At 45.8% G+C, this 17,070-nt stretch overlaps 1 protein-coding gene across 4 annotated transcripts in view; it reads right to left on the bottom strand.

Annotated features, from left to right (window-relative positions):
• The window catches only part of ACAP2 (ArfGAP with coiled-coil, ankyrin repeat and PH domains 2), a 117,599-nt gene that overhangs the window by 14,649 nt on the left and 85,880 nt on the right, over positions 1 to 17,070 (bottom strand). For all 4 annotated transcript variants that reach the window (XM_037909246.2, XM_037909245.2, XM_043523152.1 and 1 more), the window contains 7 exons: positions 12,317 to 12,528; positions 12,002 to 12,071; positions 9,912 to 10,006; positions 7,190 to 7,371; positions 6,306 to 6,398; positions 1,099 to 1,286; positions 679 to 788 (listed from right to left, as the gene is read on the bottom strand). In XM_037909246.2, the coding sequence (XP_037765174.1) occupies positions 679 to 788; positions 1,099 to 1,286; positions 6,306 to 6,398; positions 7,190 to 7,371; positions 9,912 to 10,006; positions 12,002 to 12,071; positions 12,317 to 12,528 (950 nt within the window). The remainder of the gene's footprint in view (positions 1 to 678; positions 789 to 1,098; positions 1,287 to 6,305; positions 6,399 to 7,189; positions 7,372 to 9,911; positions 10,007 to 12,001; positions 12,072 to 12,316; positions 12,529 to 17,070) is intronic.

The raw sequence follows: 17,070 nt of genomic DNA, 5'->3' as shown, positions 1-17,070 counted from the left end.
AGCACTGGGGGCCCTTCACCCACACCAGGGAAGGCACTAAGCTTTTCCTCCCTTCCTCAAAACTCCCCCAGGACGAAGTGAAATTCTGGCAAGCCTGGCAGTACCTTGTCAAGAGAAGTTCAAGCAGGCGTATAGCAGGGACACTGCAGGTCAGACTATTATTTTCTACTACTTATTTTTATTGCAGTAGCATGTAGGGGCCTCAGTCATAGATCTGTGCCCCACTGCGCTTGGCGATGTTTGAACACACGTGAGGCGCACTGGCAGAGCAGCGTGTGTTGACAGGAAGAAATCAGGGACTGTTCTGGCCCCCTCTACACCAGTTCTATCTGTTTGTCACTTTCGGAAGAAGTGCAGTGCCCCTCAGGAGTTAACAGCAATTGGTAATTGAAATACGTCCCAAGTTCTTCTAACTATCATTTAATACATATTATTACCAAAAGGACACTGGACTTTTCAGTCTAGCCCTTTACAGTCCAATACTCTGCTTGTTAATGAATGAAAATGCTAGTTTGAAAAGGGGCTGTGCATAAAAAGTCAGAATGTCCTTAAGAATAACTTCAGCTATTCAACGTATATTAAAATGCCAGGAAATGCTGAAAACGTAAGAAGTATATTTGCAAATCAACGAATACAGGAAAGAATGGGTGTTCAACAAGTCCTGCAGCAGCGTGTTACCCAGTGTGCCCCAAGACTGTGCCATGGTGTAGTGGTCCTCTTCCTTTCACATCCCTATGGTTGACATTGGCACCATTCTGCAGCAAAAACTCACAAGTAACCAATGAGCCCTAAGGAATGAAGACAAAAGACCAATTCAATGCTTAACCCTTTAGAACCAAGACCAAATCCTGCCTTCGGGGGATTTGGCCTCAGATATCACATTTCAGTACTGGCAGTGTATATGGTCTCAACCAGGTCAGTAACAGAGAAATGTTCAGAGATCACTTTATGAGAAAGGAAGGTAATTTGATAGTCAACTTTGGTACCACAAATCAAATGCCATCATTAGATAGCAAGGCAAATAATTAGCTGTTATCACCTATCCAGTGATATTTCTACTAGCTCCCCCCATGAATCAAGATGCAGTAAGTCACATACCCCTAGGACTGCCTGAATCAGTGGTGTTGCTTTGTTTTCTTCTGTATTGACCCAGTTTACATCAGCTCCATGGGCTAATGCCTCTGCCATATCAGGAAGGTTCTTCTCATAGGCAGCTCGATAAAGCTGCAGTCCTGGATGAAGCTGTTTTGAATCATGAAACAAACAAGAATCTTGCTTTTCTCCTTCTGAAAGAAAGAAGATTAATTACCTGTAATTCTTGCTCTCAGAAGGTGCTGAATACACTTAGAGTATAGAAACAGATCACTCCACACTGCAAATCCATGCCTCTGGCACATGGCAGGTCAGACTTTGCAGAACAGTGTTCTGAGCCACTGAACCATCTTGCCATTGGGGGACATAGATGGCCATGGCTAAGTTCAATAAAAGTCACCAGCCAATAAAAGTCACTTTGTGGTTCCATTCAAAACTATTCATAACCACCAAGTTATTAGTAATTGTGGAACATCACTCATTAATCTAGCTATTGTATCTGACTTCAGAGAACAAGAATTACAGCCAAGAAATTTTCTTTTCTCCCAAGGTACAGCTTGTAAAGGAAACTAGAGAGCTCCAGGGATGCATCCATAAAAAGCACCTTAACTAGCAATATATAGAAACTTGCTATTACGCTAACCTAGTAGAAATAGGGGTCAAAGGAACCACCTAGTGTCAATACAATGCATAAACAAACAGTAATGCAAAGTTTTAAATAGAGAGGCAAGATTGCTCTGAATATGAAAAAAAAAGTACATGGAAGCAGAGTTTGGGTACTCAACCCAGAAAATGGTTGTTGAGCAGATGGCACAAACCAGGATTGGTGCCATGATAGTGAGTCTATGCAATAATGCTTTGTACACACATGAGAACTGCATGTGGCTGCCCTGCAACTCCATTGCACAGGAGCTAATCTAGCAACTGTTGCAGACTTGCCCTCTGTCCGAATGTGCCTGAACACAGCTTTCAAGCTGTAAGCCTAGTTGGGAATAACAGTGAAAAATGATGTCAGACAGCTCTTCGGCATGGCATGAATAAGGATATTTGTGACCAATTAAAGAAAAGGAAAGATTGGATGCAAGAGATTCCAGATGCCTTGGTGCAACTACACTAGTGATGTGGCTATGCTGCCATGGATCCACCAGCCTGACCCAAGGGAACTGCACCGAGATGCACAGATTCCAAGGCAGATGGGAACACTGCGATCATCCAGTCTGACCTCCTGCATAGCACAGGCCAGAGAACCTCAGGCACAATTCCCCAAGCAGACTAGAGTGAATGAAAGGCCTGTCTGGGAAGTTCAGTTGTATTTCCAGCAAAGGCAAGAGAGGTACATGATGGGAAGAAGCAGCCTTGATGTACACCTTGAGGCAGGCTTCAGGGCATGAAACGTCAAAACTCAGGGCTGATACCTGGACACAGCCCTTCAGCTCTGACCTATGGAACAAAAAATAGCTACAAAAATGTTGAACAGTGCTTCTGGGCCTAACACCACTTTTCAACCCAGACTCTCGGTACCAGTGAGAGCTAACCACGGCTTAAGGGCTCCTTCCCTAAGGCTGCGTACCATGATGGTGTTTAACTTATGGGATGCATTGGGGCGGCTTGTCACAAAACGGCATTCACTCCAGGATCTGACTGCAAGAGGTGATCCTACATGCCAATCCAATACAGGCACTGGAGGCTATGACTGTACCTGGGTGACACCGCTCAACTGCTGGGGTCATTCCCCAAGCGTAACAAACCAACGATCAGAACTGAAACTTAATCTAAAAAAGCCCCAACAAATCAGCAAAAAAGATGCATCACAGACACACTGCACATCAAAGTCTCACCACACTGGCTAAGCCTGGCCTCACTCTAGCAGTCACGCTTGTAAATAAAAGAAAACTAAGGGTACGTCTACACTTGCAGAGTTCTTGCGCTGTAAGTTTCACTGGTGATAGGGAACCGGGGAAAGAACAGCGCTGGTGTGTGTCCTCACTTCATTCCTCAGGCTTCAGAGTGTTTACATGAGCAGCACTTCCATCCCCGATGAGAGCAGCACACTGAGGGCAGCTATCCCACAGTGCAGCTCTCTCCATTTGGGGGGGGGGGGGGGGAGGGGAGATATCGTGGGGCATCCTGGGTCCCTGCACAGCCTCCTCCCCACAAACACTGATCAGCTCCAGTAGCTCAGCATTGCTCCAAGCAGGAGATCCTTTGCTCCGTGGAGCAGCCATTGTCACCTGGCCAGATGATAGGCGAGCACTTGCCAAGAAAACAGGAAGGGACATTTCAAAGTTCCCGGGGCTTTACAGGGGAGGGGTGGATGTCTGTTTACCTGGCATCAGAGCAGCAGAGCTGCTGGCCAGAGTGGTCACTTTAGGCACTGTGGGATATCCTCAGGAGGCTAAAAGCTCTGTAAACAGGAAGAGCGTGTCTTCACTTGCACATCACCGCAAAAGCATCACCAGTAACAGCTGTATGGCTCTTGTGGAGGTGGTTTTCTTTTTGCGGTAAAACGTCAGAGTTTCACCGCAAAAAGCCATTGGCAAGGGTAGACGCTCCCATGGTTTTTGTGCAAAAAAGGAACTTTTTCCACTTTAAATGGCAAGTGTAGACATGCCCCAAGTCAGCGATTAACTGACAAAAGAATTACAGAGAAACAGGAAACAAGTCATCTGAGATCTGCAAGCAAAGGGCAAGTCAGCATCAAGCATTGAAGGGAACTTCCAATTCCATCCAAGGGCTGAGAAGGGGAGGCCGTGGCGAAGCAGTGGCTGGTTGCTGTATCATTCACAGTCGCAGCAAGGGGCAGCCTGTCTTCAGACACATGGGACATTCAGAAATCTGAGCTGTCTGAATGTCAGACACACAGATCCATCAGGCAGGGAGCAATTATGACTTGTAGCTTTGGTGATCAAGTGAACAAAAGTAAGAGAAGCATGCATGTTGCCAAAAAGATGCCTGATATGTTTCAGCAATGCTGGCAACACGGGAAGATTTCTAAGGCTATGTCTACACTGCACACCTTACAGTGGCATAGCTGTGCTGCTAAAGCCTTGCACTGAAAGGCATGCAGCGTAAGCTGCCCTTTGTTGGCAGGAGAGAGCTCTCCTGCCAACAAAATGAAACCACTCCCAACGACAGGTGGAAGATGCATTCCCGCCCACAAAGCACTGTGCACACCGGCACTTTTCATCGGTAAAACTTTTGTTGGTCAGGGATGAGTTTTTCCTCACACCTCTGACAGACAAAAGTTTTACCAATGAAAGTGCAGTGTAGACATAGCCTGAGTCTGCTCCCTTCTGGTGCAAAGGGTTTACTGACACAGCTCTAGCGGAGAAAAAGATCCCAGTCAGAACTGCTGCAAAATGCTATAGAACTGTGCTAAAAAAGATGGCCTGGAACCTGGGATTGCCCCCGCTGCCCATTTCAGCAGGGAACGTTTGATCAGACCAGACTGGCAAGAGCAAGTGTCCTCTGGGCTTCAGGTGAACAGCGGCAGGAAGAGGTAACTTGGATGCTCTGTAATACCACCACCCCCTGGTGCACTCCCAAACACACACACACACACACACACACACACACACACACAGAGCCCAGAGCAGATGTGGAAACTGTATGGGGGAGCTGAGGGGACAGAGGAAGAAGAAAAGGCTTCTCTGCCTCCTGGTGCCATCTATTCAGCAGGCTGTTGTGGGGGATGGGGGTGGAGCTGAACGGCTCTTGTCCCTCCCCCACAACCATGCAGCAGCCTTCTTGCTGCAGCTGCTGCCCTGCTCTCTCTGCCCTACAGGTATATTGTGAATTGTGTTTCGAAACTGAAGCACCTCTGACCAGATCACCACTTTCTGGGATTAGGAAGGCATTCTTCCCTCAGGGCAATACTCCCATTTAGCCAATTAAGAGGCTAGGGCAGCACCTGGAGCTATAACAGACTAGGGAGATGCACAAAGAGAGAGACCTGGTGAATCAGAGCTGCCTGAGTGGGAATCAGGGACAGGTGAGAGCTGCCAAGGATCAGGGCTGTTGGATGGTCCCAGAAGGAAGCAGAACGTTGTTCCTGGGGGAAGGCTGAAGGCAAAGAGAGCAGCAAGAGAGGTTTGCTAGTCTATGTCCCAAGCCGGAGAGCCAGGGCTTGAGAGCAGGGGAGAGGCTTACTGGCTAATGTCTCCATGCTGGAGAGCTGGACCCAGGGGAACCGTGAGAGGGCTAGAGGGAGCGACGGATGCTGCCAGGTACCCGCTGGGAAGAACGGAGTTGCACTCCGTATGGAAGTGTGGGCTGGGGCATGGTGAAGGGTGTCGGGGCTGCGCTGGAGGGCTGAGGCCCGGTGGGGCACCAGAGCTGTGTGTTGCATGTACCATTTGGATGATGCTGGGGAAATTCTATAGCATGGGACATGCTTTATTATGACTTATGTGCATGGGACTTCTGCAATAAATGAACCTCAGAAGGGCTGTTTGTCCTCAGAACGACTTTTGACTATTTCTACAGAGTCTGCGGGGGGAAATCAGGCAGGTGTGCCCGTCACGCTGCAGCACGCGGCAGGAGAGCGCTTCAGGCCCAGACCACCCTATGACAAGACCGAAAACACTTCAGTTTTTACTAGCTGGGCTAATGAAGGTATCTTGGGGAAATAAGAGCAACTTTTAAAGGAACTCCCAACTCTGACTGTTTCATTGCTCTGCTTTCAGACTCCAACAAGAATTGTACATTCATTAAGTTCCCTCTGTTTTGAGTGAGTCAGAATTCCAGCTACCAGGATGCAATATATATTCAACCATTTACATATGTTCCTCTGGACACCTATTTGCAATTTTTATGAATGGTGGTTAACTAGGGACGTAAGTCTTTAATGCCAGAAGACTTCCTTCAGAGGACAGTCAAAACAGCACTGCTCTAAATGCTGTAAAAATAAATTCCAGCTTGGTATTATCTGACGCAGAAAAACATCTTCCAGTTGGATTTAGAAGGATTCAGCTACCTTCCTGCTACCACGCACGAGAGGCAGAATGGGTGAAAGACAATACTGCTGCTCACTCGCAGGAATTAGCAGCTATATTAAAACGACACTTGGAACAGGAGGGGGAAAAGGGGAAATCTTAGTAATACCACCAGTATTTACTGGGATCAGCAAGTCGCAGTCTGGTTTTTGCTAGCATGTTTTTAATCAGAAAAAGAAATCACTTAAGTCCCATCTTTAAGTGCAAGATCAAACAGACCTGGCTCATACAAACTGTTTGTGGAGATGGTAGAAGCGAGGTGTTCTCTGCGGTCATTGGCACTGTGCTGGGTCCCACTGTCACTGCTTCTTACTGTTTTTAGGAAAAAACGTATTAGAGTTCACGCTACTAAGGTACCCACCTCTTACACTTAGTCCTGAATTCATTACCAGTTATTTTTAAGGGAACAGTGGTAACGATTCAATATTTCTAATGTATTCAAAGAAATAATCTGAAACTGCACTTTTGATCCAGACACTTACAGTGGTTCAAGCTGCAACCATTTTATAAAAAGGAAAGAGGTCAGGATAAGTCAAAAGCTTAAAATTATTTCATGGAAACATGAAGCAATGCAATAGCTTGGAGACAATGAACTCTACGTAGAGAGATGGCCACGCCACACAATGGACCACAATGCAGATGCTGAACCCATCATGAGAGTAGTACTTACTACTACGCAGTTTTGAAGAGGTATCAAAGTAGGAGAAGAGTGAATCTAGCTCATCAGGACAGAACAGAGACTCCCGCCTCACCTCGTCGCTACTTACAGCAACCGCTGGGGACATGCAAGTTAGCAAAGCACAAAGCAGGCAGCAAGGAGGGGAAAGGGCAGGAAGAAGTTATTGGGAAAGTTTAGGATGATAAAAATAGGGAGGAAAGACTGTGATTAGTACATGTCTGAATTTAAGATGCTCCTCCCCCTTAAAATCAAACACACTCCAGGGCAAGTATTATATTTCCCCTGAGCCTCTGAAATAGACTTTGAACAACTGAGACCCAACTCTGCCTTCTCTTTACTGAGATAGCAATTCAGTAAATAAAATATCAGTGACACATTTTAAAAGAACATGCTAATAGATACAAGGATAGGGGGGTGTAAATACCTGTTGGAGAAGCTGTGACTTGTTCACCAGACAAAGGGGATTTTTCAGGGATGTTGTGCCTCTTTTCCTCCTGACTTTGAGGCAGAACTTTTGTTCCATGCTCAGGAGACACTGATGCAGGCTGTCTCTCCACAAATTTTTTTTCCACGTATTTTGCTCTGATATAATCCTCTTTCTCCTGCCTGGCATAGACAAACATCAATGAAGTTATATTAACTTTACTGAACACAGTAAGTAGTGCACACATTCATATGAAAGCCATTATTAAAGTAATGCAGTTCAGCCTCTGAGTTATTTGCATGTAAAATCTTTTTTTAAGAAAGCTGAAGACAATATTTTCCAGCTCTCTAAAATGCAAAATTCTTGAACAGATTTAAAGTTCACTTTGGAAGTAAGCCCGCATCTGTTTCAGCCCAAGAGAAGAGTTTTTGAGAATGCTGAGTGAATGAACACAAGTTTATAAGAAAACCAAACTCCATATTTAGAATAGCTTACACTCCCATGATAATGTGTCATACTTTAGAAACATCTGTATACCATATCTTTATATATGTAACAGCAACCTAATAAAATATTGTCCATTTAGATTTTTATGTAAATATTAATGTTATGCCTGGGAAAGTTAAAAGATTATAAGGGCTGGACACGTGAGTGATGAATGATGCTAGGTGCAAAGTAGGCAGCTGCAGCATAACCTGCACTGAAATGCGCTTTCTTCCTGACCTCAGGGTGCCATCACCAGGTACACACAAAATGTGTGGCAGAGACAAACAGGTGATTTTATTTTTCAGCCACCTTTCAGGTGCAAGCTAAGAAAGAGCAATCAAGTACAGGAATAAATTAACGAAAGGGTTGATGAAACCACCATCACTGGAGTTACTGAAGAATAGCTAAGACACTCATGGGAATGATGTCAAGCATCCTGCAACAGTGGTTTTCTAGTGTCCATGCACCATGAGTGATCTGCAAAGCATGGCGGTCCAGAGCATGAAGCTGTGTAAGCACACGCAGGAGGGAACTGGGAATTTGGGTACGGAAGTGTTCTATAAAGAGCTCTCTTATAAAGTGACCCACAGAATGAAAGTTTAGAGACCTATTGTTATGCATGATTGGGCACAGCTTGACCATGAAGCATAGGAAGGAATGAGAGGAGACAGAGTGGCAAGATCAGAAATACCTACTTGAAGGTTGTTGAGAACATAATGTAAGAATTAAATGCAATAAGGTGGCGATGAGACAGGGAACCCTGATGTGAAGGACTCAAAAGAGCACTGTTTTGTGAAGAGGTCAGTCATGGAGTCGCAGAGATAGTTGGTAGAGGTGTATTTCATTGCTGCAGGCTGACTGCGAGGAAGTGAGTAGCCCTGGAGTCAGACTGTCATCAGCATAAAAGTTGAAGTCACCCAGGTTAAGGGATGGGGACTGAGAAAAGGGAAAAACTAGGGAATCAGCATCAGCACAGGATAAGGATGGCCGATGATGGCCTCCTGGAGGAGAAAGGCGAGGATTTGGACAGGGCAGAGAGCTAAAGAAAAGCTGAAAGGGCCAACAGAAGGCAACAGTGTCGGGGGGGGGGGGGGAGAGGGGGAAAGAAAGGGCACCCAGAGGGATCTGTGCAAACTGCGTCCCAGGGACCAGTCACATATTCACAAGGGCAGGAGGAGAGGGTATGAGATATGGTAGCTTTGCTGGAGATTGAGTGACAACTTCAGAAGAAAGAGAACAAGGGAAGGAATGCTGGGAGGGAGCAGCAGGTGGAATAAGGCTGGTGGGAGATAACAGGGATGCCAGGAGAGCTAGGGTCATAACAAACGCTGCCAGCAGCAAAGAGATGGTGGCAGAGAAGGAGCTGAGGGAGAAATTAATGTACACGAGAACTGGTGGGAGATGAAAATAAGGTGGAACAGAAGCAGTTGAACAGGTAGAGGAAGACTTTACACACGCAGAGGAGGCTAAAGTAAGGCTCTGGCTACACTAGTACTTTCATCGGCAAAACTTTTGTCGGTAAGGGGTGTGAAAAAAAACGCACCCCTGACTGAAATAAGTTTCACCGACAAAAGCACCGGTGTGGACAGTGCTATGGTAGTGGGACACACTCTCCCCCTCAAATAGCTACCGCCGCTCGTTAATTATGCAAGTGGAAGAGCTTTCTCACCAGCATAGAGCAGCTGCACGAGAGACCTTACAGCAGCACAGCTGAGTGGTACAGCTGTGGCACTGTAAGGTCTGTAGCGTAGATATAGCCTAAGGCTGGAAGAGACAGAAAGTGACAGGATTCGGGGGGGAAGAGACGGGGGAAAGGGTGAAGGGAGCTAAGCAGAAGGCCAAAGGGGAGAATCTGGTGCAGTGCTGAGGAGAACACAAAAGCTTTAGTCTCCACCATAAGCAGCGTCTATGAACCAAATTAGTTTTGAGAATTTCCTGGCAAAAGCATGTCAGAGGAAAGCAGACTTTACTTCCTCGCCCCAGTAAATGCTGGGCTGCTGAATGGAAGCAGAGAGAAATACGCTGTTCCACAGAGGATTAAAGCAATAGTGATGAAAGGGTACCTGTAACCATTAGGCATTTGACCCGAAGGAGCAATGGTGCAAAATGGGCACAAATTAGCAACACAAAGACAAAATTAAGTTATTTGTGCTAAGTGACAATGCAGAGAGTTTAAAGGGAGAACATTTATAGCACTAGTTACAAGAAGATCAGTAAAACCAAACTAAATCACTACCTTTGGCTTCCAGGTTGTGGCTTCTTAACTCCCATTCTTTCAACTTTTGCTTCATATATTCTATTGATGACATCATTCCCCAATTCACACATCAGCTACAAGACAAGAAAATATCAGCACAACTATAAAAGGCATTATCTCTCTGAGTGATATTCATATCTCGCCCATCACCACAGTGTTTGGGCCTCTTGAGATATCTTTCATTTACAATAGTTTAACAAACCTTGTCAGGGTAGGGGTAATGAAACAAGAGTGGTGAATAAAAGAAAACAGACTTCTAAATGAGATAATGAAAAAATAGTTTGGGCTGGTAAATGGCAAGTACCAAAAAAGAACTACTCTGTCAAGGGACTAGCAGCAGGTTAAGTGTGATTCTAGTCTGAAAAGTGATTATGTAAAAATTGCACCACCCTCGTGCTCAACAGTTCTTTTATTCACTCAGCCATACCTGCACCTTTTACTGAATATACTCCTCTTAGTCCTGCAGAGCCTGCACACATAAGAGGCAATGCACTGAGTTCTAGTCCATCTCATGCATCAACAGAATCAGCTCCAAATCACTTACATCTGTACAAAACCCTCAACGGTACAGGGGCTGCACAGGTGTCACTGCAAGCAGAATTTCCCTTGCAGAACTGTTATTGGGAGTGGTGTGTCAGAAGGAAAGAATGCAGCTTGACTCTCAGACCCAGATAGAGATTGCTAACCTGACTTTTAAAGGGGCGGGGAGTGCTTAATTGTAAAATTAACACATTTGAGGTGGAAATCCACAACACAAGTACGATGAAATCCGCACCCTTATCCCTGCTGCCATTTTTACAGGGTTATTCTTTAGGATTAGAAAAGCAGTAAGGCCCAATAACTTGTGAACCATCCTAGCTAGAAACAAATGCTTTGGACCAGCTATCCAACTGCACAAATGTATAAAGCATTTTTTCTATTCATCACGTGACACTGGATCTCAATAATCACACCATTCTGATAGATACGTACTGTGACAAAGCTCCGATCTTGTCTCAGTGGGTCCCGCGCTTCCTGGCGGATTACGCTAGCCTCAGAGGCTTACTGTGACCCTCCACATAGCCCTTCTCTCTCTAGAGGCACGGGTCACAGTCTACTAAGCCATTTTCAACATAAGACAGCAAGGGAGGCGAGGAGAAGCTACCCTCCCTTGCACAGTCTCTGTTGTCTCCTAGTCTCAGTGATTCATCGGGGAATGGAGGGGAGAGGCCGGGCCCACCCTCTACTCTAGGCTCCAGCCCAGGGACCCTTATAGTATCAGCTATGGTAGCGGACTTTTTGGAAACAGGACACGTACAATTCCCTGGGCCACGTGCCCACAGCAGCCCCCACTTCCTCCGTATCTACTTCACCCTTACCTCAGGGCCTCCTTCCTTGTGCCTGATATGATTTGTACTGCTTAGTATCTCCAGCAGCACGGCTTCCTCCTACAGCTCCTGACACACATGCCCACCTGACTAACTGGGCGGCTTTTAACTAGTTTCAGCCAGACCCTGATTGGCTTCAGGTATCCCAATCAACCTAGCTGTCTTCCCTGCTTTCTGGAAGGATCTTAATTGGCCCTAGGTGTTTTAACTGACCTGGAGCAGCTGCCATTTGCTTATCCTGGTAAGGGATTTGGTTAGCCTGGGGCTAATATATCCATCTCCCACTACATTACTAAAGCCATCTGCCCTTGCCCCGTCACAGTACATAAACATAACTCTCTCCTCCCCCCACAATGCGCACACACAAGAAATCTGAAACAACTGTAGTAATGTCTTGAACATCAATATTCTATACCAAGCGAAGCCTTAGAATCCCTTTTTTCAAATGGTGTTGGGCTTTGGTTTGTAACTCAGATTTCATTAGCTATTATGCTTAAATCAGGTTGAAAATGCTGTGAATAAAAAAATATGATAATCCTCTCTCACTTTCCAAGGCTACTTGGCCCACTACTAATTGTTCCGTGCCAACACTCATTTCCAAGCACGAGCTCTAGACCAACAATTAGACAAAAAAATTCAATTCCAGCTACAAACTATTACTATCATTTTTAGAAACTCTTTTCTCATAAAGGATTACCATACCTTTAGAAGTTCAGGCTCCCATGTATCTAGTGTTAAGGATCTAACTTTTGAAAAGTGAACTCCTAGACTCCTAAACAGGGGAGAAAAAAAAAACACCTCACATTAATACATAACTACTGTACGCTAACATACTGTCTTATGTTAAGCAGGCTTACTAGTCCCTCTTGCAGATCAAGCTGTAATCTTAATTCTATCTGCATGCAGGGGTCTCTAATCTTGCCTCCGAACACATTACAAGATGGAAAAACACCTCATAATGAAGTAATGCTTTGGCCATGCTGCATGAAATGAGGCATGTGTGAAGGGTTTACCTACCTGTGTATCCCAGAACACTCAATACACAATGTGATTCCTAGGTTGATACTGGCCCAACGAGGATCTGCCAGGCCACAATCACAACAGGTGATGTTACCACCAATACATTGAACCCGCTGTAGCGCACTTTCTCCTTTTAACAACTTCTCTTTTGACTCACTGCCAGATTCTAGGCTTCCTGTAGAAGGGGATGACGACTTCTTCTCTAGTTTCTACAAAGAGGCAACCAAAAAAAAAAAAAAAAAAGAAGAACTAGAGACACAGCAGTTAACATTGCTATGGCCCTGGAGGAAGCTTCCACATTTATCTATAACTCTTTAATTGCTAAACAACTGAAAGGAAAGATGTGTAACTACAAAAACATCCAATATGCACACGCACCAGGAACCTGAGATCAGAAAATCTTGCAAGCAGCATCTGCTGGTCTGCACCTGTGCCCTGGAGCTCCTTGTGCTCAGCAGCAAGGGTTATAAAGGGAGCTGTGGACCACCTGCCTCTCCAGTTCCTTCACTACCGTGAATCCAATCCAAAGCAGAAGGGAAAGTGGGCAGGTGGTAGAATACAGATAGGGATCACGTATCTCAAAAAACCACCAGTTACAAGTAACCAACCTCCATTTCTTCTTTGAGTGCTGATCCTTGTGTATTCCACACATGGGTGACTGGTAAGCAAGAGTCAAACAGCAGGGGGGGGGGGGGGGGGGGGGATAAGGATGCAGGTGGTACAGATACCCATAACATGTTCCAAAAGCTGCATCTGCAGAAGAGGCTTAGACTAAAGTGTAATGCTTCACGAAAGTGTGGCTGGAACCCCAGGCTGCCACCTTACAAAGGTCCACCATAGATGAGTATCAAAAAGAGATGCTTCTGAGGTTGCTTGTGCTCTAGTAGAATGGGCCCTTACACCGTCCTGGAGAGGGAGATGCACTGACAGTAAAGGAGGATAGAAATCCATGTAGACAGTCTCTGAACAGGTATTACTTGTCCTTGTGCTCACTCTGCTATAGCAACAAATAGTCAAGGCATTTTTCTAATTGGTTTCATTCTTTGTAGGCAGAATGCCAAAGCTCATCTGAGAGTCAGGCCTCCTCTCCTTACTGGAGTTATAAACCTTTGAAAAGAATACCGGTAAGTTAATGGACTTGATTTATGTGGAACCCAGAAATTACCTTAGGAATGAATTTTGGGTTGAGGCAAAAGGATACCTTTTCTTTTTGACAAGTTCCCTATGGTAGGTTGGCCATGATTGCATTCAATCATGCTCACTCACCATCCTGGCTGATGTGATGGTGATAAGGAAGGCAACCTTTGCGAATAGGTGGGACATCAAGCACATGGCCAGTGGTTGAAAGGGCAGCTTAGTAAGTATTGAGAATACAAGACAGAGGTCCCAGTTAGCTGTTGGCTTCACTTCTGGTGGGAAGGCCCTAGTGAGACCCTTCAGGAATCTGAGTGTTATGGGGTGAGTCAAAATAGACTAGACCTCTACTCAAAGATGCAAGGACCTGATTGCTGCTAGGTGGACCCGCAGCAAGTGAATAGGAAGGCCCAACTTCTCAAGAGTGAGGAGGTATTCTAGAACAAACAGGAATACCTGCTGTCTCTGGAGATAAATGATTTTGTTGTGCCCAGGTAGAGAAGTGCCTCCATTTAGCAAGATAGCATTTTCTGATGGAGTTTTGTCTGCTGTGATTAAGAATAGTTCGATGAACAGCCTCCGAACATGAACGCTCTAGGTCTGATCCCCTTCCAGACACCAGGCCGTGAGGTGGAAACCGTATGGGCTGGGATGTCTAGTCCTGCCATTCTCTAGTGATAGATGCAGGAAGGGTTGGATGGTGGGTGAACAGACATTCACAGGAGGTCTGGAAATCAGAATAGCCTGGGCCAGTTGAATGCAATAACAATTACTTGCACTTTGTCATGATGAATCTCCCATAGAACCTACAGCAGCAGCAAAACAGGGGGAAAAGCTCAAGTGGTCTTTCCAGGATTGTAGAAGGGCATCGCCTTGGAGTCCCAACCCAGTGCTGCTCTAGTGCAGTATATGTTGAACTCCTTGTATATCAGAGATGAATAGGTCCCAGGATGGAGTTCCCCACTGAATGAAGATTTTGTTTAGCACTGAATTGTGTATCTCCCACTCAGGGTCAGTGGAGTAGCTCTTTCTCCTTGAAGTTGATTCCTTTTCTGGTGTGGATACTTGACTCAGAAGGACTGAGCCTGAAAGCCCAGGAGTTTATGGGTATGGGAGGGCGAAGATGTCCTCCAGGGAATTATAAGCCTCAGTCTATAAAACTTCAGCTCCACCTTACAGTAGTACAGTGAGCAATCAGACAGGGAAAGGCACCTCCCAGCCAGTCATTGACACTAAACCAACTTCAAGTACACATCCATTTTCCAGCCCAGGAAAGGACAATGGTGGACCACTGAACGTAATGGAAAGACATCCTGGCTCTCGAATCAAGAGGGGATCTCCACAGTCTGTATGACCATGAGTCACCATGTATTAAAGGGGGGGGGGGGGGGGGGGGAAGAAGCTTTGTAAAAGCAGGCATGTGTCTTACGGTTGGCCTCCAGAAACTGAGGAGCAGTCTTTAAGCCGGAAGCTGTCTGTGAACACTTTATCCCCAAGCTAGGGGGATACGTGGGAAACCGTCCAAAGGCAATAGGTAACTCATATTAGAAAAGGGATTTTATCTAATACAGAAGAACAAAACCTGATGTTGCGTTCATGTTTATTTTATGTGTAACCTGACTGTTTGCTTTCCCTCGCTATTTCAGCTTTGAATCGGTTTTTCTATTAAGTAAATCTTTTGTTTACTTTTCCACCCCAAGCAGCCCTCTATTTGCAAACTGTGTGGCATGTGGATGCCAAAGTGAGTAGATGGCCAAGGAGCTGATGGAGGGGAACAGTCTGAGCATAAGGTACCTAAGAACTCGGAAAGGATGGACTTGGGCAGACTCAGGACTAGAAGCGCTATTGGGGTTACCCTACAAGTAGTAACTGGGCTAGCAGAAGCCAGGGTGAGACCCTGGGCTTGTAGGTAGGTGTTGCCACTGAGCTGTGGACAGTCGAGCCTAGTGAAATGAGAGATTAGAGCTAGGTCCAGGGTGGACAGAGTTCAGGAACGGGCCAAGGGTCAGTACTGGAGGGACAGAAGCTGAATGCCAGAGCCAGAGGGTCAACCAGAGTCGTAGGAAAGAAGTGGAGCAGAAGTGGAGCAGTGGAGCCAGAAGGGAACAGGGCTGGAGCAGAGCAGGGGCAAGCCCTGGACGCAGGCTGGAACAAGGGCAAGCATAGCTGCAGGACGGTACGCACTGAGCATCCGCTCATCTACTATCGGGCCAGGCTTATAAGCATGGCTGGTAAATCAGCAGCCAATCAGGGGCTGTGGTTACTCTGTCAGTTCAAAGGCACTGCAGCTGGGCTCACTGGCTGCCTAGCAGCGAAGCTACTCAGGGAGGAGGCCAGCAGCTGGTCCAGCATCAGGGATGTGAGCTACAGCAGAAGAGCATGAAGGCACCTGAGGTTATAGGGCAGATGGTGGGAAAAACACTTACTGATCTTGGTGATCTCCAAAATGTCACACTTGCTCCTGTGCACCTTACCCTCATGGTTGGGAGGCTAAAGTGGGACTAAGTCTTTAGGACCTGAACGCGAGAACTCACCCCATTTGGAAGGAGTCGAGGAGGGATCCTTTCTCTTGGGAACAGACCCGGAAGGGCATTTTTTCTTGTTTCTGTGACAGGTGTCCTCAACTCTCATGAGAAGCCTGACACAAAGTTTTTAGCTTTATCAGATCTGGCCTCCGCTCCAGAGCTTATGCTCGGAGGGGTGCTACTCGAGTGCTGAGGCCAACAAACGGGGAACTCACCCCAGCCTGGATCCAACTGAGGTCTCACCACTTTATCCATGAGGTATTTCCTCAGTTGAAGCTCTCATCCCTCGGGTCCAGGGAGGAAAGGGCAGAGAAATGTGCCTCTCTAAGGCAGTAAAGATAGCACTGGTGGTCGTTGCTGACCAAGTAGTAGCAAGGACAAGAGAGAGTTCTTGAACCCTGGGCACAGTTCTCCTCCCAAGAGGGGAAATGGAGAGGGTCCCTGGTGCAGGGAAAAGCTGATCTACACTAACTATAAAGAGACTACCAAATACACTAGACTAAGAACTGGATGCAACTATATTTATAGATAAGAAAGAGTGCAAAGTTATCTTCAGACACAAGAGATTCCGACTCAGGCCATGTGATGGTAAGAAGGAACTGCAGAGGCAGTTGGTTCATACCTCCCCTTTTACCCTGGACGCAGGCATCGACCAGGGCACAGGCATGGACCAACAGACACTACCTGAAAGGGTTTTGAGTCTCAAGCACTTGATGCACATGCATGTCACATGTGGAATATACATAGGGACAAACATGGTTAATCCCCCTACAGTAAGGTGGAGAAAAAAAAATTAGTATTTCAAATTTTATTTTTAAAAATAGGATTTTTTATTTAAATATGGGTTGATTTTTAAAAAACTAAATCATTTAAATTTGAAACTTTGACAACCTATGTTAAGGACTAACCTTAGTATAATCTATTAAAATCAGATACATTAAACAATAGTAAGCAGTACATGCTTGTAGCCAAGTTTCAAAGAAAGTCAAACCACTGAACTTGTGGAAGTCACTGGCTAAGTACCTGCACCCAGAGTTTGCTGAAGTGCTAAATCAGCTTTGATAGCAGTAGTCTTTTTTACAGGTACAGAGA

This window comes from Chelonia mydas, chromosome 9 (genome assembly GCF_015237465.2).
Source record: "Chelonia mydas isolate rCheMyd1 chromosome 9, rCheMyd1.pri.v2, whole genome shotgun sequence".
Lineage (NCBI taxonomy): Eukaryota > Metazoa > Chordata > Testudines > Cheloniidae > Chelonia > Chelonia mydas.
This window is presented reverse-complemented; position numbering and strand designations above follow the sequence as displayed.